General features: G+C 45.1%; 1 protein-coding gene across 3 annotated transcripts in view; it reads left to right on the top strand.

Annotated features, from left to right (window-relative positions):
- The window catches only part of RIPOR2 (RHO family interacting cell polarization regulator 2), a 163,758-nt gene extending 139,278 nt beyond the window's left edge, over positions 1-24,480 (top strand). For all 3 annotated transcript variants that reach the window (XM_040432881.1, XM_040432880.1, XM_040432882.1), the window contains exons 18-22: positions 2,902-3,060; positions 5,465-5,658; positions 6,564-6,647; positions 18,998-19,088; positions 22,358-24,480. In XM_040432881.1, coding sequence (XP_040288815.1) covers positions 2,902-3,060; positions 5,465-5,658; positions 6,564-6,647; positions 18,998-19,088; positions 22,358-22,704 — 875 coding nt within the window. In that variant the 3' untranslated portion in view covers positions 22,705-24,480. The remainder of the gene's footprint in view (positions 1-2,901; positions 3,061-5,464; positions 5,659-6,563; positions 6,648-18,997; positions 19,089-22,357) is intronic.
- Positions 24,481-26,395: the final 1,915 nt, after the last annotated feature.

Below are 26,395 nucleotides of genomic sequence, written 5' to 3'. Positions count from 1 at the left end.
GTTGTTCAGTTTTTTCCGTGCAAGTGCAATGCGTTTTGCACGCGCGTGATAAAAAACTGATTGTGGTACCCAGACCCGAACCTGGACTTCTTTACTGAAGTTTGGGTTTGGGTTAGGTGTTCTGCTGATTTTATTATTTTCCCTTCTAACATGGTTCTAAGGGAAAATAATAGCATTCTTTCATACAAAATGCTAAGTAAAATGTCCCTTGAGAGTTAAAAAATAATTAAAAAAATTACTCACCTCATCCACTTGATCGCGCAGCCGGTTTTCTTTCTTCTTCCTGCAGGATCTGCAAAAGGATCTTCTATCTTCATTCAGCAGGACCTGGCCTGACGTCACCGCAATCACCACGTGGTGAGCGCGATGACGTCATCGAAGGTCCTTTTGCAGGTCCTGTAGGAAGAAGAAAGAAGACGATAACGGCTGCGCGTTAATGAAGGTGAATGAGGTGAGTAATTTTTCTTTATTATTTTTTTAACCCTCAAGGGACATTTTGCTTAGTATTCTGTAATAAAGAATGCTATTATTTTCCATTATAACCATCTTATAATGGAAAATAATAAAGTGAATGGACTTCATCCCTATTTATTATCATCTCCTTAGCAACCATCCGTGAAAATGCAATGCGCAGCCCCATTTATTTCTATGAGGCCTGCGTTGCGTGAAAAACGCAGAATATAGAACATGCTGCGATTTTCACACAATGCACGAGTGATGCGTGAAAAACATCGCAATGGAAATGAATGGGTCAGGATTCAGTGCGGGTGCAATGCGTTCACCACGCATTGCAGCGGCGCGGAAAACTCGCCTGTGTGAAAGGGGCCTAAGTGCAATATAAACTCAGTGACCTATCCCCTTAGCCAAATGATTGGTAATTTATTTTTAACTGACTCAGCCGTTTTTCTAAAATCTTATATTGAACAGGTCCAGCACATGCTGATCAGTGATGTCCAGTTCGCTATGTTCGCCCGCAAACATATGCGGGCTGCCATCTTTTTTCACAAGTCCGGCGAGGCACAGGTAAGCCCTTATCTGTGCCTCTGCCGCGAGCCGGTCTGAAAACAAATGCGGTCACCGGGAGCAGGCAGTTCCGAGAACAGCCCGATAAAGGCCCCCGGTGGCTGTTCTCAGAACTGCCTGCTCCCGCTGACCGTACTTGTTTTCAGGACGGCTCGCGCACAGGCACAGGTATGGGCTTAGGCTACTTTCACACTTGTGTTCGGGGTTCTGCTTGTGAGTTCCGTTTGAAGGCTCTCACAAGCAGCCCCGAATGGATCCGTACAGCCACAATGCATTCTGAGTGGATAAGGATCCGCTCAGAATGCATCAGTATGGCTCAGTTTCGCCTCCGTTCCGCTCAGACGGCGGACACTCGAACGCTGCTTGCAGCATTTTCATGTCCGCCTGGCCGTGCGGAGCCAAACGGATCCGTCCAGACTTACAATGTAAGTCAATGGGGACGGATCGGTTTGTCGTTGACACAATATGGTGCAATTTCAAACGGATCCGTCCCCCATTGACTTTCAATGCAAAGTCAGGACGGATCCGTCTGACTAACAATTAGACTTAGATTTTTTTCTGAAATGTAATGCAGATGGATCCGTTCTGAACGGATACCATCGTTTGCATTATAGGAGCGGATCCGTCTGTGCAGATACCAGACGGATCCGCTCCGAACGCAAGTATGAAAGTAGCCTTACCTGTGCCTCGCCGGACTTGTGAAAAAAGATGGCAGCCCGCATATGTTCGCGGGCGAACAATGAGAACTGGCCATCACTGATGCTGATAAGTCTTGAATATTCATGAGCTCCTGGCTGTAGAAGGGGGCGGAGAAAGCCAGAAGCTCATGAATATTCAGGACTCTTTGGCATGCGCTGGAGCTCTTAGAACCTTGCAGGATAAGACTGGTGACAGATTCCCTTTAAAACATGACCAAGATTGTGGTTCTAGCTCCATACTGGCCTGAAAAAGAGCCCTCAGAAGTACGCCCTTACTCTGCAGCCACACAGCCTGAACAGGAGTAATTCAAAACAGCAGGGGCGTAGCTATAGGGGAAGTAGGGAAGGCGGCTGCTTTGGGGCCTACCTTGGGGGAGGACTAAAAGATTTTATTGTTTTGACCCCTCAGTATTATAAAATAACATATACAAAGACCCTAGAGGAAATGGACGGAGCGGCTGCTGGGCCTCCTCTGAGAGAGCGATCCGTTCAAACATTTGCAGTGGGGCCCATTTATTTCTAGTTACGCCACTGCAAAACAGTATTGTTTTGTTCTTCTTGAACGAGCCTTGATCAGTTGGGGGCGGGGAGTTAACGGGATATTCCGGTTAGAAGTTGTCCTCTATCAGAGGATAGGTGAGTACATCACTTGGCTGTTTCTGGCAGTCCTATAGAGAATGAATGGAGCAGCAGTGCACATGCTTAATTCATTTTGTGTATAGAAGGCCCCCTTTGTTGTGATCAGTGGGGGTCTCGGCAGTCGGCCCCGCTCTGATGTAATAATTTTCCTTAATCGTGTAGATCTGGGATAACTTTATCTCATCAGCTAGGTGGAGTCTGTTGTAAGTTTCCTTTAATGAGTCAGGGCACTCCATTACCCGTGACTAATGTTGAGCGAACTTGTGTTTTAAGTTCGGCGTCTAAGGTTCGGGTTATCGAAGAATCGCGTTATGGATTCTAAATTGCGTTATGGTCCGTGGTAGCGGAATCCATAACGCGATTCTTCGATAACCCGAACTTTAGATGCCGAACTTAAAACACAAGTTCGCTCAACACTACCCTTGACTTGATGTCGCCATTTGAAGGGTGATAGTTTTGTTCTGGTTTATAGTCATGTATCCGTGTTATTATCCGTGTTCTGTGTATTTATCACTAATAGTGGTCTTTCTTTCCCGTTTAGTATACAGAACGCTGGTCACTCACATTCTTGACAAAACAGAGGACATGTTATCATCTAATCTGTCTGCAGAAACCATAACCGTTTTTCAGTATTACGATTTTTTCAGTAGCCATAATATTACAGACCTTAAAAGCTATTTGATGCACCTTGTTAAGGAAGGTATTGTATTTGGATTTTTTTTCATATAAACTATTATATTGTATGCTTTCTAAATCTTTAGGCAGATCACAAGATGTCTCACTGCACGGGACCCCCGATAACAGCTGTAATCTGCAGGACAACCTTGCAGCTCCTCCACAGGGGAAATGGAGCATCAGATGGTGCCCATTCTTACCAATGTGCAATGTATAATGCATGGACATTGCTGGGGCCTGCATAGTGACAGACAGTCTTTGTGGCTGCTCTCCATTCCAGGTAGCCCCTTTAGGGTACCCATACACATAGCTGTTATGCCACGGTAAGTGTGCAAGGCTGAGAACTCCACGGCAAAAATTCATGTGGTTTACCACTAATTTCCACCATGAAAGTCATGTGCTTCCACTGCACTTGCTGCAAAAACGTGGCATTTAGGTAAGCTGCCCATGGCTTTTGCTGTGCAGTTCTTGGCTATGTGCCAGTTGTCATGGCAGAACTTCTGTTTGTACAGTCATCATCAGTCTTCCCATTATTGTGCAAATATCTATCTATCATCTAATATCTATGTGATTTAACAAACCTACACCATGATACCTCGCTAATTACTCAAATTCTTTTAAAGAGGTTTTATAAAAAAAATTGTGGCTTGCTTCTAACAGCACCACACCTGTCCATGGGTTATGTTTGATATTGCAGCCCTATTCCATTGAACGGGACTAAGCTGCAGTACCCTCAGTACCCTTGGACTGGTGCGGCGCTGTTTTTGGATAAATATTTGAGTTAAATCAGCAACATAAGGGCTCTTGCAAATTACATATCAGTGTCAATACAGGTTTTTCTCATTGAAGAGATGGGGCTAATACATTTAAATGGTTTTAATCACAATTCAGTTTTTTTATACATGCATTCTTATGGGCATGACATTTTTTTTCCTAATACCCGGCATGTTCCAGCAGATCCGTATGGGTACTGGTTTTAGAAGTCAATGGATTGAATTTAAATCTGTAATTAAAGAGGTTTTCCAAGATATTTTTATTGATGACCTATCCTCAGGATAGGGCATCAGTATCAGATCAGCGGGGTTCCGACACCCAGGACCCCCACCGTTCAGCTGGTTGAAGAGAAGGCTGTGCTCCGTGCGAGCGTTCCCTTCATTGTTTACATGCTTGCCGTCAACATCGCAGCGGTGAGCAGTTGTAATTACAACCACATTTAGTCTACTTTCACACTGGCGTTTTGGCTTTCCGTTTGTGAGATCCGTTCAGGGCTCTCACAAGCGGTCCAAAATGGATCAGTTTGCATTCTAATGCATTCTGAATGGAAAAGGATCCGCTCAGAATGCATCAGTTCAGCCTCCATTCCGCTTTGGAGACGGCAGCGTTTTGGTGTCCGTCTGATGAAACTGAGCTGAACGGGGATGGATCCGTTTTCACGGACACAATCTGGCACAATAGAAAATGGATCCATCTTGGCAATGTAAAGATAATACAACCAGATCCGTTCAGAACGGATGCAGACGATTGTATTATCTGAACGGATCCATCCATGACGGATCCGCACAAAACGCGAGTGTGAAAGTAGCCTAACTTCAACTTCCTATAGACTTGAATAGTAAGGAGCCTTTCATCACAATTTTGGAAAAGTGCAGGGAAAAGTCGCAAATTTTATTACACAAATGGCATGCAACTAAATTAGCAACCTATTTACGCCACTAAAGTGGCTTATATAGATAAATAAATGTCTCCCAATATGTTTAAATAAAGTTTCCGTGAGGAAGAGGGATCACAAGCATTACTACTGTATAAGGCTACTTTGACACTTGCGGCAGAGAGATCCGGCAAGCAGTTCCGTCGCCGGAACTGCCTGCCGGATCAGGCAAAACGTATGCCAACTGATGGCATTTGTAAGACTGATCAGGATCCTGATCAGTCTTAAAAATGTCTGATCAGTCGAAAAAATGCATTGAAATGCCGGATCCATCTTTCCAGTGTCATCCGGCAAAACGGATTCGGCATTTATTTTTTTCACCTTTTTTTCAGTCTGCGCATGCACAGACCGGAAGGACGGATCCGGCACTAATACATTCCTATGGGAAAAAATGCCGGATCCGGCATTCAGGCAAGTCTTCAGTTTTTTTCGCCGGAGATAAAATCGTAGCATGCTGCGGTTTTCTCTTTTGCCTGATCAGTCAAAATGAGTGAACTGAAGACATCCTGATGCATCCTGAACGGATTGCTCTCCATTCAGAATGCATGGGGATATGCCTGATCAGTTCTTTTCCAGTATAGAGCCCCTAGGACCGAACTTTATGCTGGAAAAGAAAAACGCAAGTGTGAAAGTACCCTAATTTGGCACTAATAAATGGACACATTGCTGCTGTGCTGGTATTAGTAATTATTGTCTTTGTGCTTCTTTTTTATTCTGCTAGCTTCAGCGGAGCCAGTTCCTCAGACCTCAGTGGATCCTGGTGAAAGGGCAGGTCTGGAAACAAGCACGCTGCCTCATTCCTCGGAAATTCTCACTTCATTAAATCTGCTGCTGTCTGGAAATGACAGTGATGTCAGTCACGCACTCCACTTGTTCGCCTCTGCTGCATCAAAATCAATGGAGTCCAGAGAAAAGGTGGGCTGTGATTTCTGAAAAGTGATCAGAAACTGAAGAAACATTGTACTGTGTAGCAATCTAACTAGTTGATTCAGTTTCAAAAGCATTTGGTAAACTGGCTTAGTTGCCATAGCAACCAATCAGACTCCACCTTTCCTTTTCCAAAGGAGCTCTGAAAAATGACCCCATGTTCTGACTGGTGCCACAGGCACAGGGAATGTTTATATTTTTTAAGGAGTTTAGAAAACCATTTTAATAAATACCCAGTTAGGGAAGCTTGAGTTAATCGACAGGATCATCTGTTGGTAGGGTGGACTGGGAACTTAAAGGGGTTTTCTGAGATCTTTCTACTGATGACCTATGCTCTGGCTTGGGTGGCCCCCTGGGGTCTATGGCCAGTTTGCCCATGATCAGTTCAGTAGCCTCTTTTCCTGGAGGACGGTTACAAAGAAAGGCTTCCACTCTGGAGGACCTGTCCTGTCCTGAATTACACAGACATCCCATTGAGTTCCATGCGTGTAGAGTAATGTTTAATTTCCCATGAACACCTTCTGTTTGCCCACATATTACATATGATTTCTCGGCAGGGAGATACTTTAAGACAGGGATGGCCAACCTGAAGCTCTCCAGCTGTTGCAAAACTACAACTCCCAGCATGCCTAGACTGCCTACAGCTATTAGTCTACAGCAGGGCATGGTGGGAGTTGTAGTTTTACAACAGCTGGAGAGCCACAGGTTGGCCATGCCTGCTTTAAGAGCAGGGCACACCCTTTAATGTATTCATTCTTTACAAGCACTTTCTGCCTTCTGCATCCAGAAATGTATCCACTGGAATTAAAAGTCAAATAGAACTTAAGTTTGGGCAATATATCTTGAATTATGTGACAAGTAATAATTAAGGTTTTGTTTGCATACTATTACAGGTCCTGGAGTACTGTTGTGAGGCACTGACTCAACCAGAAGTTCACCTCCAGAAAGCTGCATGCTTGGCTCTTAGATGCCTTCAGGTGAGTGTTTGTAATGATAACAGCCTCTTATAACCCGGAGCAGCAGGACTGACGGATCAGTTAGCTCACGATCCTCTTGTTACGCTGCGCGGGAAAGGGAAATCCCCATATCAAAATTCAAAGGATAATCCCAGCAGGCGTACTTGTTTCCAATCTATAGCATGCTTTATTTCATGATCAAAATGGCAAAATTGCAGGACGCGTTTCGGCCCGTCCATACTATAGATTGGAAACAAGTACGCCTGCTGGGATTATCCTTTGAATTCCGTTCTCTTCATAAATATATTTTGGTGTTCATTCTGTACTCTGGGTATGTTTTGTTTTTTTCACTATGAAACATAGGGGAGAATTTTTTAGCAGCTTTGTGACAGTTTTTTTTTTTTCATTAAGTCATAGTTTGCAAAAAGTTGCAGCCAAGGGCGCATATTTTAGCTCAAACCTGTGCCAGCTCACAGCAGCTGTAGATTTCATTTTCTTTAGGACAGTCCAAATTTCTGAACAGGCTTGTGCCTCTTGAGCATTTTACTCCAGTGTACTTTGGGGCACATTTATTAAGACTGGCGGCCTCTTCATAACTTTGGTGGATTCTTCGCTAGACTTCCTAGCTGTCTTACATTTAGACCTGCCGGCCTGGCCCCTTCCCCGCCCACAATTTTAGACCTAGCATGAGCGCGGAGAAGACGCAGATTGCGGCGCAACTAACCATTGCGCCGCAATCTGCACCTGAAATAGGCCTAATTTAGGTGTATTTCAGATTAATAAATGACCCCCTTTGGGTATAGACTGTGTGGGGATGTGCTCGTGGTAGGCTACGGTAGCGGCGGCAGTATTGAGGCAATCACAGACAGTCTTTGTGGTTCACCGTGACTTTATTTACACCAAAGGCATAACAGGCAATGTGCAGACCACACAGGTGCATATCCACATAGTGCATAAAACAAAAGTCCTTCCATAGAAAATAAACAGCAGGTTTGAGTCACCTTGTTTTGGACAGACCACAGCAGTTTCTGCAGGCTTGTAGGCTACCTGCCTTTGTCTCCCTCAGGCCAGAGCCACTTCGGCTCGTAGCACCACAGGTCCCAGGACTATCCTTCAATGTGTGCTGCGCCCAGACTCTGCTTCTCCAGCACTGACTCTGTCTGTGGAAATCTCCAGCACAGCAAGACACACCCCACCCCCATCATCAGCAGGCTGGGTTCTTTAAAGGCCCAGCTCCACCAAAAACCTGGGCTGGCCGTGGGGAACAGGCACCCCCCCAACTCTTTACCTGTTCCCAGTAAAAACCGGCCCGGACACGCTGCGCCAGCAGCATTCGCCGCTGTAACCGCAATGATCCGGTTCTTACTCCACCGAGGCCAGGACCTCTGGTGGCACGTATCGTCCGTCCATTATTATTCCGGGGACTCTCCTACATATCCCCCCCCTTTGTTCACCCCTGAGGGCTTGAACATACTGTTCAAGCCTGAGGGGGTGAACACATGCACAGCAGTGTACCCGGGACAGGGCATCTGCGTTCCCCTGTAAGCGGCCGGCCCTGTGCTCAACAGTGAACTTAAAGTTCTGGAGGGACAAGAACCACCTGGTGACCCGAGCGCTCCCCTCCTTAGCTCGACTCATCCACTGGAGAGGGGAGTGGTCGGTCACCAGACGGAACCTTCTCCCCAGAAGGTAATATCTGAGAGACTCGAGTGCCCACTTGATGGCGAGGCACTCTCTCTCCACAATGCTATACCGGGTTTCTGCTGGGGTAAGCTTGCGGCTTAGAAAAACCACGGGGTGCTCTTCCCCGTTGAGCTCCTGGGAAAGCACAGCCCCTAGTCCTACTCCCGAGGCATCTGTTTGAACTACAAACTCCCGCTTGAAGTCGGGCGTCACCAGAACCGGGGACTCACATAGGGCCGACTTCAAACGGGAGAACGCCTCCTCCTCCTGCTCCCCCCAGCGAACCATCACCGACTTTCTACCCTTCAAGAGGCCGGTTAACGGGGCTGCCAAGGTGGCAAAATGGGGAATGAACCTCATGTAGTACCCAATCAGGCCCAAAAATGACCGTACTTGCTTGGACGTACGAGGCCTGGGCCAATTCCGGATTGCTTCAACTTTATTCACTTGGGGCCTAATGACTCCACGTCCAATCACATACCCCAAATAGCGAGCTTCCTCTAGTCCCACCGAGCATTTTTTTGGGTTGGCAGTCAACCCCGCCTTCCTTAGAGAATCTATCACTGCCTGAAGTTTTGACAAATGACCCTCCCAGTCCGGGCTAAACACGACTATATCATCCAGATATGCGGAGGTATACTGGTGATGGGGCTTAAGGACGACATCCATCAGACGCTGGAACGTAGCCGGAGCGCCATGCAACCCAAAAGGCAACACCCTATACTGAAAAAGCCCCTCCGGGGTGACAAAGGCCGTCTTCTCCTTTGCCGCCTCCGTCAGAGGTACCTGCCAGTAGCCCTTCGTGAGATCTAGGATCGAAAAATACCGGGCTTTTCCCAGCCGCTCTATCAACTCGTCCACCCGAGGCATGGGATAGGCGTCAAATTTTGATACCTCATTTAATTTCCTAAAATCATTACAGAACCGTAATGAACCATCCGGTTTGGGAATAAGGACAATCGGGCTAGCCCACTCGCTCTTTGACTCTTCTATGACCCCTAGACGTAGCATCGATCTTACCTCCTGCGAAATGGCCTGTCGCCGTGTCTCCGGTACTCGGTATGGTCTTAGGCGGACTTTCACCCGGGGCTCGGTGACAATGTCATGCTCAATCAAGGTGGTACGTCCAGGAAGGTCAGAGAATACGTCCCTATTCCGACTAACGAATTCTCTCACCTCTTGTGCCTGTTTGGTCGACAGTCCGTCCCCTATCGTCACCCCAGCGGCGTTCTCCGGAACACCTGGGGACCCCGGGTCACTCCCTGCCGTCCAGACAGAGGGCGGGCTGTCTCCAAACAAATTCTCTCTGTCTCTCCAAGGTTTTAGTAGATTCACATGATATACCTGTTCGGGCTTCCGCCGCCCTGGCTGGTATATCCTGTAATCAACTGGGCCCACTTTCTCCTTAACTTCATAGGGTCCTTGCCACCGGGCCAGGAATTTACTCTCGACCGTGGGCACGAGTACAAGAACTCGGTCACCCGGGTGAAATGTCCTTACCCGGGCGGACCGGTTATATACCCGACTCTGGGCCAGTTGTGCCGCTTCCATGTGCTCCCGGACGATCGGCAACACGACCCCTATTCAGTCCTGCATTTTTCCTATGTGTTCTATCACACTTTTATGAGGCGTAGGCTGTTGCTCCCATGCCTCCTTAGCGATGTCCAGTAGTCCACGGGGATGTCGCCCATATAACAACTCAAAGGGCGAGAACCCCGTGGACGCCTGGGGCACTTCCCGTACCGCAAACAAAACATAGGGCAACAGTAAGTCCCAATCTCTCCCGTCCTTAGCCACGACTCTTTTTAGCATGGACTTCAGGGTCTTATTAAACCGTTCTACTAACCCATCGGTTTGGGGATGGTAGACGGACGTGTGCAGGTGTTTTATATTTAATAGCTTACACAATTCCTTTGTTATTTTGGACATAAAGGGTGTCCCCTGGTCCGTCAGAATCTCCTTTGGTATCCCCACCCGGGCGAACATACTCATAAGCTCTTTAGCTATTACCTTGGCCGACGTATGGCGCAATGGGACCGCCTCCGGATAGCGAGTGGCATAGTCTAACACTACCAGTATGTGTTGGTGACCTTGGGCTGACTTAATAATGGGGCCTACAAGATCCATGGCGATCCTTTCGAAGAACACCTCTATAATGGGCATAGGTACCAGTGGACTGCGATACTGAGGGTGGGGGCTAGTCACCTGACACACTGGACAGGACTGACAGAACCTCCGGACTTCCTCATAAATCCCAGGCCAATAGAACCGTTGTAGAATTCGCTCCAGCGTTTTCTTAACCCCCAGATGACCACCCAACACATGCGCATGCGCTAAATCCAAGACCATTCGCCGGTAAGGCTGGGGCACCACCAGTTGTTCCACCACCTCCTGCCTCACCTTGTCTACCCTATATAACAGGTCCTGGTTATAGGCCAGGTGAGGAAATACGGTATCGGCGCCGGGACGCTGGGCAACGCCATTAATCACCGACACACCTTCTCTAGCCCGCAATAACGTTGAATCCTGGAGCTGTGCGGTCCCGAAGGTTTCTCGGGGTACCCCCAGATCCAGGATAGACGAACTTTCTACTGTCTCACCCGCCAATACTTATAGGGGAAACCGGTCAGGGTTACACTCTACCTCCCCTACGGTGACCCCTACAGCTGGGGCCCCTGCCTCGGGGTCCTCGGGCTCGGGACCCGGACATTTTTCTTCCCCACAGGTAGGCAACCTGTTCCTCCACAAAGTCCAGAACAGGGGAAAGTCCCTTCCCAATATTGCGGCATAAGGGAGCCGTCTTCCCACTCCGACGACATGTGGTACCTCCTTCCCACACACCGCCAGGGTAACCTTAGTGGTGGGATACTCCCGGCGATTCCCATGTATACAGACAATGGTAAGGGTTCGCCTATCTGGGAGTTTTTCCGTTACCAGCGATTCATGGACCAGAGTTACCAGGCTCCCAGAGTCCAGCAGGGCCTGCACGGAGTGACCATTGACAACAACATCACACAACGGAGGGGTGTCCGCAGCCAGCAGGGGGTCAGCTATATACACCGGTTGGGCATAAAAAGAGGACCGGCGAGCGAACCCGCAGTCCATGGGTTCGGATGCCCTAGGGCAGTTGGCTGCCACATGTCCCCAACCCTGACAATGCCAACATCTGATCCTCGCAGCCTCCCTCCTCCCCAGGGTATTCCTCCCACGGACTGGAGATCCACTCCCCTCCTTATGAGGTGGGATCCCTTTTTCAGGATCCCGGGTCGGCAACGGGGGCTGACGTGACTTCGGTAGTACCGCTGAGTCCCGCACCAAATCCTGAGTGGCCATATACCTCTCCACCAGGCTAACCAGTTGTTCCAGGTTGCCTGGATCGCCTTGTCCCACCCAGCGCTGTATGGCTCTCGGGAGGGTACGCACGAACCTGTCGACCACGACCCTTTCAACCATCTGAGAAGGGCTCAATATTTCAGGCTGAAGCCATTTTTTTACTAGGTGAAGTAAGTCATAGGCTTGTGACCGGGTGGGTCGGGACTCGGCAAACACCCACTGATACACCCTGTGCGCTCGCACATAGGTGTTTACCCCCAACCTGGCCAACACCTCACTTTTTAGCCTCTCATAGTCCTTGGCCTCATCGCGGCTGAGGTCAAAATAGGCCTTTTGTGCGTCCCCCACCAGAAAAGGCGCCACCACCTCGGCCCACTGTTCCAATGGCAGCCTCTCTTGCTCCGCGGTTCTTTCGAACACCGTCAGGAACGCCTCTATATCATCTTCCGGACCCATTTTCCTCAGGGCGGATCGGACTTTATCCCTGGCGGTAGACACAGTCGGGGTTGTTGCGGTTGAAACTCCTTGCAGGGATGTTCGCACCGACTCTTGCATGGCTACCAGCTGCTGCATTAGGAGATTGTTTGTTTGCTGCTGTGCACACATAGCCTCCTCGTGTCTTTTTTGCTGTAGCTCATTATTTTCCCTCTGAGCCTGCAATGCCTGTTGCTGCTGTACATTACTCTGAATCAGGTGCTTAATGGCCTCCTCCATCTTGTCAGGAACCATAAAACTTGCAGGCCTGATATGACATGCAGTCCAACACAACTTTTGCCTCAGGCCTGCCTCACTGCAGGAATGCCCGCTCCAAGCCACCAATTGTGGGGATGTGCTCGTGGTAGGCTACGGTAGCGGCGGCAGTATTGAGGCAATCACAGACAGTCTTTGTGGTTCACCGTGACTTTATTTACACCAAAGGCATAACAGGCAATGTGCAGACCACACAGGTGCATATCCACATAGTGCATAAAACAAAAGTCCTTCCATAGAAAATAAACAGCAGGTTTGAGTCACCTTGTTTTGGACAGACCACAGCAGTTTCTGCAGGCTTGTAGGCAACCTGCCTTTGTCTCCCTCAGGCCAGAGCCACTTCGGCTCGTAGCACCACAGGTCCCAGGACTATCCTTCAATGTGTGCTGCGCCCAGACTCTGCTTCTCCAGCACTGACTCTGTCTGTGGAAATCTCCAGCACAGCAAGACACACCCCACCCCCATCATCAGCAGGCTGGGTTCTTTAAAGGCCCAGCTCCACCAAAAACCTGGGCTGGCCGTGGGGAACAGGCACCCCCCCAACTCTTTACCTGTTCCCAGTAAAAACCGGCCCGGACACGCTGCGCCAGCAGCATTCGCCGCTGTAACCGCAATGATCCGGTTCTTACTTCACCGAGGCCAGGACCTCTGGTGGCACGTATCGTCCGTCCATTATTATTCCGGGGACTCTCCTACAACTGGCATAAGAAAGACCCTGATTGTGATACTAAGCCTGCCTCACTATGACAACTCTTTCTGCACCTGAGACAACACAAAAATATCACTGTTACCTGTTGTGATGTAATCTTTATGATAAAGTAGCACTTGAGAATATTTCCCATGAATATCGAGTATACATTTCTGATACCAGCTTATATTAACACATTAAGTTTCATGCAGTGCCACCATTGCCACGCCTATAATTCAAAAAACATGCAAAAAATGCAAGCCCCGCATTGCCAGTGGGTAGATCACCAGTCTCTGTAAATAATAATTGATCTGAATGCAGAGTAATAGATGTGCGTGTTTCTGAGCCCCGTGTATGTCCCTGCCAGTTGTATGCACGCAGCTTTGTTTCTTTTGTCATATTTTTGGCCATTGCTCAGGTAATTTGTTTCACCTCAGGCAGTTCCCACGTTTACTGTTAAACATAGCATTGATACCGATACAGAGGGAAAAACCTGGTTTGCTGGTAATACCGCCACTGAGATTATTTTGTGCAGAAAGGTGGCCTAATGGTCGTGGGAAAGTGAAGTCTTTAAGCCTCTAGGATATCTCTATGGGTTAAATATGAATTCTTTACATGTCCAAAAACTGAATAGCTCCTAGCACATTTCTGATTCTAAAGCTCCTGGTCAGAAGCACAGAAATAAATGAAGACTGAAATGTTCCGCTAGAATATTTCAAGCACTACACAATTCATTTCATGCTTCTGTGAATTTTTATTTGATATTGCTGGTTTCTCATTTTTACGGTGACGCAGATGTCACATCATAGCCAGGTTCATCTGAAGCTTCAGTATGCTGTGTATTTAGGGAGTACACAGTAATGTCAGACAATATCTAGTGTTCTTAGGTACAGGCAAGGAGACGCTGGACTAAATGAGCTAACAATTTGTAAGGGTACATACACACAACACCGAAAATCCCCGTCACGTGGCCATTTTCAGAACCATTGCAGTATATGGGTCTATTCACATGGCTGGTTTTTTTTAACGGCCCATAAATAATTGCTGTCAAAAATAGGACGTCCCGATTTGTCAGTTTTCACCCATACAATGCAAGGGGGCTGTTTTTTTTTCAGAAAGTCATCCGTTAAAAAAAATGAACGGTTTTGCCATTCTTAACAGACTTTTTTTGTGTGATTTTAGCTTTAGTCTTTAGGAATCTATTATGTCCATATGTACACATGTCCATCCAGTTGCCCTGCAAATTTAATATGCATTTTGGTCGACAGGGGACCGGGACAGCAGTTTAGGGGATATCGGAACTTAGGTTTTAAGTTAGACAGGTTTTCCCATTTATGGCATCCATGGGATTTGTAGTAAATGTGTGATTGCTGGGGTCCAACCTGCTGGAATCACAAGTATGGGGGTCCCGGAGTGCCCTGTGTGAATGGAGTAGTGGTGCGCATACATCACAATGGGTTAATTCCCTTCTATGATAAATGCCAAGTGCTGTGTCCTCAGCCATCTTCGTCAGTCCCATGGAAGTGAGTGGAGCAGTTGCTCTGCCTACATGCCACTGCTGCATTCACACAACAGACCCCCGCTCTGTTGATCGGCGTGGGTCACAGTGGTTGGACTCCCACTGAGCATAGATTTATCACCTGCCTTGTTGATGTCTGTCAACATAATCAACCCTATTAAACCAGGCATACTACCTGGTAGGGTTGATCATGCTGATTAAAATGATAGCTTTTCCTTTTTGCACTGCTGCAGAGATTTGTGGACTTTTCTATTTATACAAATTAGGCAGTTCAATTACCGAGGAGTCGGCGTAGTTCTTGGAGCACATATACTGCTACGTCCCCCGGAGCTCGGGTCCTTTTAATGGTGCCTTTGCTGTGTTCCTTTAGGTCCAGTGTTATTTATGATGTAAAAACAGTCATTTTACACATAACTAGTTACTGCTGTAGTACTGGCAGACAAATAGTGTGAATGTTTTACCCATCATAGATATTTGTGAAGTACCAGAATATCCTCTGGTGGAATAAGGCTCTGACACAATATTGAGGTTAAAGCCCAGCAGAGGACAGACATCATTCTGTTTCTTATAGCTTGTCTCATATACATAACATATTTCCCCTTATTGATGTGTGTGCAATGAGAACAACATGGTTTCCAATACTACTAAAAGTGGCACAGAGGGAGGATAGTCCCTATGAATCCCTTTACCTATACCTGCCTCAGCAACCGACAGCTGGGCTTACCCTTGACATGAAATACACAGCAGAAATGGATTCTGTAGATTTCACGTGATTTGTGATGACCCCTATACAGAGTGTCTCAATCAGTGTGGCAGCCTCCCGTGTATGTTTAGGTAACATCATCTTAACGGCATTGTGAAATTTCTTGGCTGTAATTTCTGACAGTTCGGTAGTTTGTTGTCTACGTGGCTGGCACTACCCAAAAACACATTAAAAAGTCCCTTTGTGTAATGAGTTTTAAACTCCAAAAACATACCTGTATCCTGCTGCCAAATTCAAGAGTAAAAATCTGTTATATTCATGAGCTGTACCAATCTGCCTTTTGTCTGCCACTCACCTGGTGGCATGGGCAAGTGTCTACAAGTCTTTTTTGAAGGCTACTTCTACGACGGTTATCTTCCGAGCACTCTGTCCTTGTATTCCTAAGCCCCTCCATTCACATTTTACATGCTGATCTTGGCAGGATAAAAGAGGCACAGATCCAAACCAACTCACATAAGTGTATATGAAATCTTGTGAAGCACTAAATTCAAGTGCAGCCTTTCTAGTTTGACTTCTGCCAGCAATAAAAGTGTAAAACACTGTAAAAACCTGTTACCTATCGAATCAGTATGAAACGTTATAGGGAGCTCATCTACAGGGCTCCAGCGCAACCGTTCTTACATCTCACCCCCAAAAACTCAAACTGGCCACAACCGAAGAGGTTTTGCCACAAGGTTTGTGTTTCTGCCGAGAAAAGAAAAAGAAAAGTTTGTCTTTACATGTACAGATATCATCTAAATGAGTGTGTGTAAATATGGATTTAAAAGAATATATGTCCAATCTGCAGGAAAACTGAAGACTTGCCTAATTATTTGTGTAGCAATGACAAGGATTGTAGTGTATAAAGATCATTATAGGAATTAGAAGGTTTTGTTCTAGGACGATCCTAACAAATGAGGAAGATGAAAATTGGTTCTGTCTTAACAAAATATCTGTGCATGTAAACAGGCATCTTAAAGGGAATCCGTCACCCCGATCTTGTCAGCATTCAAAGCTGCACTGAAATACACAGTCCAGACGGCTGGAGAGGACTGGACTCCTTATCTGCAGTACTACTCATGTATTACTGTAGAAAATGGTCCAAAATTGGGGTGACGGATTCGCGCCGATGGGCTCCCTCGATGTCAACATCCGGTTGGACATTGCCATTGACAGCAGTGATCAGCTCCCCAGTGATCAGCTCTCCTTACGTCATGACTAGAGATGAGCGAATTTATTGCAAATTCGATTCGGCTGCTTCACCGAATTTTACAAAAAAATTCTCTCCGTGACGAATTACTTCACGCATTTTTTTGTAAGTAGCGGGTGCAATGACAGGGAGCTGCGATAGAGCCACCCCCGTCATTGTACCCCTCAGATGCCGCGTTCATACATGATCGCTGCATCTGAGTGTAAAATTAACAATAATTCAAACGTACAAAATCAAACTTACCGTTTCCGTTTGCTCGCAACGGGCTGGCCACCGCCATCTGGCTTGAAGATCTCGGGCGAAATCCTGTGCGGTGCGAGATTACGTCATCATGCCTTCTGGCGTGGTGACGTATGACGTTATTACGCCGGCCGGCGTGATTATGTAATCTCGCACCGCATGGGATTTCTGCCGAGATCTTCAAACAAGATGGAGGCTGGCTGCCCATCGCGAGCAAATGGAGGAGGTAAGTTTTAATTTTTTTTACTATTTCACGTTAAATCGATTGGCAGACACAAAGCACGAGGAAATTTGGCTTCTAGGTGAATCGAATTTATCCTGAAATTCAGATCGAATTCCACTTTGTGGGATTCGATTCACTCATCTTTAGTCATGAGAAGTGGTCACATCACGCAAGGGGATCTGGGATGCTGACATCGAGGAGAAGGAGCAGGGAGGTGGCATAGGGAAGCAGGTAAGTCATCTTTCCTTTACAGGTCCGGCTGAGTGAGGGGGGTTTGCCAAAGTGCCCAGTGAGTCTCCAACAACTGTTCAAAGAGCCCAATCCCACCTCCTCCAAGTGACCAACACCACTTATTCAGTTGTTCCCAGTACTTGCCCTTTGCACCTTCCACTCCGCCCCTTTTCTGTGATGTCACCATTTTAATTCAGTTGTGCCTGCAACGCGTGCGCTTTACCTACTGTGAGTCCAGTGCTCACTGCACTAAAAGCAGCATGCGAGTGCCGGCAGATTCCCGGTCTGCGCCTGCAGGAAGTTTCAATGAGACACACACTGACATTGTGGGCAGAACCGAATAGAAATAGTGACTTTGTAGAAGACGGGTGGACTGCAAGTTGCAAAGGGGAGGTACTGGGAACAACTGATGAGGCGGTCTTAGGGGGTTTGGGGCTTTTTGGTCCGCATTAGCATGCCAATCAAAGTTCATTTTCTGGAGTTCAAAAATAAGGATGATGCTAACTACATTGCATTGCCATTGGTTACATATAGTAAAATTAAGTAACAGATTCACTTTAGGCAAACTCACCTGTGTAAACAGAGGTCAACAAAGGACATGCTGTCTACATAATGTACAGTATGAGAAGAGGAGATGTAAAAATGATTGCATAAATTACTACTTTTCTCCCCCTCCAATCATTGAGTGGCTTTCAAGTACATGGGCTCTGAAAGAATCTGGCCATGTAAAAAGCTCCTTGCCGGCTTTCTATCTTACCATTGTGTCCTTCTGCACATTGAGGGTAAATGCACACGTTCAGGATTTATGTGCGGTCAATCCGCATCAATTGGTGTGGATTCGCATGCGGATTTAATTCGGATTTTACTCTCCGGTCAGGAAAAATAAAATAAATTGACATGCTGTGGATTTTAAAATCCGCACGGAAAAAATCTGCATTGTGTGCATGAGAATTCCAAATTCTCATAGAATACAATGTACATGACCTACGTCGTGTGCATTTACCCTAACAAACTGGTGCAATTCCGGCACAGGCTGCACATAGACTTTTTGTTGCTCCCCTAGCTGAATGGGATAGCTTCCCCATTAAATGGGTTGGTCAGCTTATTGGAACCCCCATTACCAGTGCCCCTAAATGCGATAATAGGAGAACATATACTGAGCACATAAACCCCTGCCATTACCAGTGCTGCCACTGTCTGGTCTGTGCACACAAGCTATATGCTCGTTTATTCGTTTATCTCGTTTAGGAGACCTGGGCGGGGGTTCATATAAGTTGGACCCCTTCAATCTCCGAAATGGAAGCTTTATATAAAACACTTAAGGTTCCCATACATCTATACTAGTTGTCAGCCAACAGCTTCAGTTACTGCATCATGCTGGTCTCCTTGTTGTCCTGCTGCGATGACGTTGTAACTACCTGCATGTTACTGCTACAGCCAACCACTGTCCACGTCAGGGTAGTCGCAGAGACCATCATGAGCACTGGAGAAACGCAGATTTTCAAGTTGGGTATTATTTTAGCGCATCCCCTGTCTAGGACAACCCCTATCACCTTATATATAATTATAGTGTCCCAATCCAGGGATTTCTCCAATTGTATAATTATAAAAAAAAATGTCAGAAATAGAAGATTGTACATGATGAGTGCTTGTCATCTTCCTCTGGATCTCATGAAAGCTTCTTAGATTAAATGTTGAACTCCGCAAACATAAGTCAACCATGTAACCTTGCATTTTGTTTGTGTACTTTAGGCTACCGAAAGCATTAATATTCTTGTCACCGTCTGTCAGTCAGATAATAAGGAGCTTAGTAAAGTGGCATCGGAGACATTGCTATCCCTAGGTAAGTCGGTTCTACGTAGATTCCAAATGCAATAACCTGTCAATGAAGACATAAACAAGTGTCGCTCTCTAAGAACTCAGCATGGCTTGGGCTTTATAGATTTTATTAGGGAAATGTCCAAATTTAGGATTTTCGTCAGTTCATACATCAACTACAGTCAATATTAATTTGTATACAAAAAAGACACACCAGTACCGCAGAGGTTTATATTCAAGCTCTGTCCCATCTTTTCCAATGCTTAACATTCACATCGCAATAGCCATAGAATAAAATAATAAATAATAACAATCAAATAATTAAATCAGAGTAGAAATAATGGTAATGTTGCGCACTGGGGCAACAGATGACCATATGAGGTGCTCACAGAAGAGTAGGCTCACCCAGTCTACTCAAAAAGTTTGCAATTGACACATAAAGAACTGGGCACTCTCAGATACTGGAACCAACACTAAATTGAATATAAACCAAAAATAGATAGAACCACAATGGGTAGACACGGTAAAATCAATAATAAAATCGATCGATAATGCAATCGATATTAAAATCGATAGTAAAATCACAGCTCTTACTAGAAACAGGAAGCGGTGTGTATAGTAACACAAATAGCACGATTATACGTCCCAACAATTATAATAAGGTGCACCTAGTATGTGGTAGCCTGGGATAGCTTGGTATGGCCAATAGAATCAATGTCTATTTCTTCAGTGAGTGAGTCACTCGTTCTGATTGTAATGTTTATGATGTATTCTTTCAAATTTGGTTTAAAAATACAGTCCATATAATCCGGACAGATGCACTTTCAAAAGATAGTGCTTATCGCTTCTCCACCCTGTAACCTGAGTAGCAGCGTCCCGCTGTATTGAGGAGTCAGCGGCGTCCCGCTGAAGCAGAGTGAACTGTATGCTTTAACAGTAAGTTTCTTGCCGGCATAGAAATAAGAACGTTCTTACCATATGAAGATGTCTGTGCTCGAATATTGCTCTAGACGTTCGTCATAAAATCGTGAGGACCGATGTCTTACGAGCGATTCCCGTCTGACCTTCCACGCTGGCGGCTTGTATGCACGTGGACCTTCGTTCTGTATAACGGTCTTGGTTGCAGATTCGTTTAGGCCACCTTTCACGCGGCAGATGGTATTTGAATGAGCACTTCAACACGAACTTATGGCTCTATCATAATTTGACAGTGGTCATTTGGGGGATTTCAACAGACATGTTTCGGGACAAGAATGGTCCCTTCCTCATTAGTTCAAACCGAGGAAGGGGCCATTCTTGTCCTGAAACGCGTGAAATCCACCAAATGACCACTGTCAAATTATGATGGAGCCATAAGTTCGTGTCGAAGTGCTCATTCAAATACCGTCTGCCGCGCGAAAGGAGGCCTAAACGTCTAGAGCAATATTCGAGCACAGACATCTTCAAATGGTAAGAACGTACTTATTTCTATCCAGCAAGAAACAACTTACTGTTAAAGCATACAGTTCACTCTGCTTCGGCGGGACGCCGCTGCTCAGGTTACAGGGTGGAGAAGCGATAAGCACTATCCTTTGAAAGTGCATCTGTCCGGATTATATGGACTGTATTTTTAACCCAAATTCGAAAGATTGTATCATAAACATTACATTCAGAACGAGTGACTCACTCACTGAAGAAATAGACATTGATTCTATTGGCCATACCAAGCTATCCCAGGCTACCACATACTGTGTGCACCTTATTATAATTGTTGGGACGTATAATCGTGCTATTTGTGTTACTATACACACCGCTACCTGTTTCTAGTAAGAGCTGTGATTTTACTATCAATTTTAATATCGATTGTATTATCGATCGATTTTATTATCGACTTTAATTTTGATTTTACTGTGTCTACCCATTGTGGTTCTATCTATTTTTGGTTTATATTAAATTTAGTATTGGTTCCAGTATCTGAGAGTGCCAAGTTCTTTATGTGTCAAATAATAAAATCAGTAGTAAAACACTTGAAGAGAGAGATTTATCTTGTAGTTTGTGCCAGAAAAGTGGCGTTAAAAAGTAGCAAATTGCAACTTTTGAAAACAATAGTCACAAATGGCGTTTTTTATTCCTCCCTCACTACTTTTCCAAAAGTTGTTGTGGGAAAGAGGACATGGTCAGCTGCCGTTACAGATTTATTGTCATATACGTCAGTTTTCTGGGGAAATGAAGCCAGAAATCTACGGCAGTTCAGAGCTGCCATAGATTTCTGTTTAGTAATAAAAGCAGGCTTCGTTCAGCTGTAGAACAAAAAAATGGCGCACCATAGGGTAATAACGTTTTAGATGGGTAATAAGTAGTATCTCCAAAAAATGGAGGCTCACCTGGTAGAGTTGTGCTAAATTAGGCACAACTCTAATGTAGACGTATGTCAGGTTGGCATAAGCCCCTCACGGCGGATGGTATGCAGCCCGGGATGAGTTCTTCTGTTCAGGGATGCCTGGAATCCCTCAGAAAACCAGTAGTTCAATAGAGAAAAAGAATATCCCACGGCGCAAGAACCACTCAGTAGTTGGAATAGAATGAGGGTTCTTTTTTATTAAGCAAGCGGTACAACGCGTTTCGGGGATATGCCCCTTCTTCAGGTACAAATGACTTGCCCGCGTTGTACCGCTTGCTTAATAAAAAAGAACCCTCATTCTATTCCAACTACTGGGTGGTTCTTGTGCCGTGGGATATTCTTTTTCTCTATAGATTTCTGTTTAGGCGCACAGCCTGCCAGAGGATATGGCTAATTTCTAACAAGACCTGCACCTCGTCATATATATAGTACATCCTCTGGCAGCGCGGGGGGAATATCAAGACTTCCCAGAAAGCGCCAGTCTTGATAAATCTCCCCCATGATGTGCAAATACCTTCAGAGACTAGGGGGGATTACACAGCAGATGCGTTTGAAGCTACATTTCGGGGTATGCCTCCTTTGTTATTGGTCACACTCATTAATTAGTGAACAGAGCCTATGCCTCAATATAAGGGGACATTCACACGACTATATCCAGCTGTGTGCATACCGCATTTGGCATATCACCACGTCCTGCCTATTCTTGACCACAAAACAGACAAGAATAGGACATGAATGGGTCTGCATCCAATACTCAAAAAAATGCAGAACGGATGCGGACCAAAAAAACAGTGGTGTGAATGGACCATTACACTGTAAAAATAGAAAATAAACACAGACTTCATTGGCAACAAATTTTTCTAGAGTGAGATTTTGATGACCCTACTATATATATATATTTCTTTAACTTCAAGGGGAAGCTGGAAGGCATGCATATGAAATCCTTCAAAAAGCAACTTCTGAAGAAGGTGGAAGGCAAGCACATGAATGTCTTCAGAAAGCCACTCTAGAAGCAGATGATGGAAGGCAGGTATGTGAATGTCTTCAGAAAACCACTCCAGAAGCAGAAGATCGAAATCAGACATTTGAATATCTTGAGAAAGCCTCTGCAGAAGGAGAAGATGGAAGGCAAGTACAGGAGAAAGTTGCTTCTGAAAGAGAAGATGGATGGCAGGTACAGGAGAAATCTGCTTCTGAAGGAGAAGATGGAAGACGGGCATTTGAATGCCTTGATAAAGTGTCTCCCGAGACAACACTATGAATGTCTAGGGGAAGCCACTCCAGAAATAGCTACTACAGAAGAGCACAGAGTCCCAGCTACTGCCACTGCTTTTTAATGTCCTGTAGGATTCACTTGAACATTGGAATGGATGTCTGAGTTCAGAAGTTGGTGCTGTGCCTAGCAGAAAATATATTGATAATGAACGCATTAATATATATGGGCCAATGTAAATTTGATATCAGTCTTTTCATGTCTTGTTGAGATTGACTTCATTACCCATAATCCTTTGGTGCAGGGTTGGCAGGAGATACTACTGTATAACCCAACATCAGTGTAGTCATATCTACATTTATAGTTTTTTTTTAAATCTTTTCATTCAGTCCATACTATGATCTGATATAAAAGTCAAAATTACTGAAATAATTCCCCTGCATGTGGTTAAATCTGCGTTTTTTTCTTTGGGAAGCAGCACTACGTCAGCCCACAGGCTAAATCTGGATTTACAGTTCAGTCCGATTCGCTTGGATGTGGAGAACCTCTTTAAACAAACAAATGGGTCTCACAACCAGGAACCAGGATCAGTTATTGTAATTTATTACCAGGTTTTACTAGTTTTACTTTGATTCTTATATTACAGTAGATTTGTTTTTAAAACTATACCTACATTTACGCATGTAAGTGTCGTTTTTTTTTCCGCCTCCCTACACGTGACGCCAATGTCCTAAGTCATGTTATCAGTTTACTTTTCATGCAGACAACAATGGGCCAGACAGAATTACAAAGATTATGGTGAGATTTGATCATTTAATTTAAATTATAAACCACTATAAAAGCAACAGATTTGGGCACACCTCCAGCACCTAAAACCATACCTGAACAATAGGCTGTAGGGCCAGCCAAAATCATGGCTTTGACCCTAGAAAGGCATAAGAACTCATGCAACCTCCCTTCAAGATGGCTTGATATCTACAGGTTGATAGGCATCCAGTTATAATGCGGTATAACTAAAGGAAGGTGATAGCACTAGTAATCTAGTGGTATGACAGCTTCTGCTGTCTAGGACAGTAGGAACAACCTGGCTCTGTTTTTAGCAATCTTGTGAAATTTGTAAACTGTATATAGCGATTAAGTGATGCTTTTTGTTTGCAGTTTTGCAATAGTTTTGTAAGGAGGTACTTTTGTAAATATGTTTTCTTGCAAGAAGGATGGGCCCGTTTTTATCAGATTACAAATAGATATTTTATATGCTGTCCTGAACACACATATTTTTATCTTACAGTGAACTATTCTATGTATATATAAGTTCAGTGAAACCATTAGCCATTATGACCAGAGGAAGTGCTAAACTTGGTGCTTGGATACTCTTTAATAAATGTGTGATAGTGATAGGTTCTCCTTATGTATGGACATCAGTATGGCTAATTTCATACTCGTGGCAGGCTGTTGTGGAAGAGAACAAACTGCCAGTGTTCTCCAGATCCAGCATAGCCAGGTATGCCACGTGCACAATGGATTCCATTGACTATAAATGCCGGGATTCGGCCAGTCAATAAATCACTGCATGCAACCTTTTTATCCAGCCAAATCCCAACATTTATGCTGGGGAGCGGCCGATTTCCAGGTCCAGCAGGCACCCAGCACTATCTAGCTTTGGATCCAGAGAACACCGGAAAGCTCTTCTCTGCCGGATAGCTTTGCTGTAACTGTGATGTTAGCCTATGATAGATTTATACTAGTGGGTGCAATTCCATCCACTAAAGATCTCAATTAATTCCTCCTGCTAATGACTAGCTGAGAAGGATCCTGTGTGGCACCTTGGTGGGCTGTGTAGTGGTTTAAAATACACCCACTCACAATAAGTGCTTTACACCAATGCCCTGATTTAAAAAGAGGACCTGTCACCTCTCCTGACATGTTGTGTTGTTCCTCTGTCATTGCTTATATAAATTAGGAATAAATTGCCTACTGGGTGTTACCATTCCCCCCTGTCATAGGGGTCTGTCCCTGGATTGTGTCAGACTGCTCAGGGACACATCCCCACCTGGAAACACCCAGTTGTCAATTTATTCATAAACTTGTAGTAGGGATAATAGAGGAATGGCACAACATAGAGACATAAGAATACAGTCAGGTCCATAAATATTGGGACATGGACACAATTCTAACATGTTTGGCTCTATACATCACCACAATGGATTTGAAATGAAACAAACAAGATGTGCTTTACCTGCAGACTGTCAGCTTTAATTTGAGGGTATTTACATCCAAATCAGGTGAACGGTGTAGGAATTACAACAGTTTGCATATGTGCCTCCCACTTGTTAAGGAACCAAAAGTAATGGGACAATTGGCTTCTCAGCTGTTCCATGGCCAGGTGTGTGTTATTCCCTCATTATCCCAATTACAATGAGCAGATAAAAGGTCCAGAGTTCATTTCAAGTGTGCTATTTGCATCTGGAATCTGTTGCTGTCAACTCTCAAGATGAGATCCAAAGAACTGTCACTATCAGTGAAGCAAGCCATCATTAGGCTGAAAAAACACAACAAACCCATCAGAGAGATAGCAAAAACATTAGGCGCGGCCAAAACAACTGTTTGGAACATTCTTAAAAAGAAGGAACGCATCGGTGAGCTCAGCATCACCAAAAGACCCGGAAGACCACGGAAAACAACTGTGGTGGATGACCGAAGAATTCTTTCCCTGGTGAAGAAAACACCCTTCACAACAGTTGGCCAGATCAAGAACACTCTCCAGGAGGTAGGTGTATGTGTGTCAAAGTCAACAATCAAGAGAAGAGTTCGCCAGAGTGAATACAGAGGGTTCACCACAAGATGTAAACCATTGGTGAGCCTCAAAAACAGGAAGGCCAGATTAGAGTTTGCCAAACAACATCTAAAAAAGCCTTCACAGTTCTGGAACAACATTCTATAGACAGATGAGACCAAGATCAACTTGTACCAGAGTGATGAGAAGAGAAGAGTATGGAGAAGGAAAGGAACTGCTCATGATCCTAAGCATACCACCTCATCAGTGAAGCATGGTGGTGGTAGTGTCATGGCGTGGGCATGTATGGCTGCCAATGGAACTGCTTCTCTTGTATTTATTGATGATGTGACTGCTGACAAAAGCAGCAGGATGAATTCTGAAGTGTTTCTGGCAAAATTATCTGCTCATATTCAGCCAAATGCTTCAGAACTCATTGGACGGCGCTTCACAGTGCAGATGGACAATGACCCAAAGCATAGTGCAAAAGCAACCAAAGAGTTTTTTAAGGGAAAGAAGTGGAATGTTATGCAATGGCCAAGTCAATCACCGGACCTGAATCCGATTGAGCATGCATTTCACTTGCTGAAGACAAAACTAAAGGGAAAATGCCCCAAGAACAAGCAGGAACTGAAGACAGTTGCAGTAGAGGCCTGGCAGAGCATCACCAGGGATGAAACCCAGCGTCTAGTGATGTCTATGCGTTCCAGACTTCAGGCTGTAATTAACTGCAAAGGATTTGCAACCAAGTATTAAAAAGTGAAAGTTTGATTTGTGATTATTATTCTGTCCCATTACTTTTGGTCCCTTAGCAAGTGGGAGGCACATATACAAACTGTTGTAATTCCTACACCGTTCACCTGATTTGGATGAAAATACCCTCAAATTAAAGCTGACAGTCTTTTCAAATCCATTGTGGTGGTATATAGAGCCAAAAATGTTAGAATTGTGTCAACGTCCCAATAT

The sequence above is a fragment of the Bufo bufo genome, chromosome 5 (assembly GCF_905171765.1).
Source record: "Bufo bufo chromosome 5, aBufBuf1.1, whole genome shotgun sequence".
Lineage (NCBI taxonomy): Eukaryota > Metazoa > Chordata > Amphibia > Anura > Bufonidae > Bufo > Bufo bufo.
This window is presented reverse-complemented; position numbering and strand designations above follow the sequence as displayed.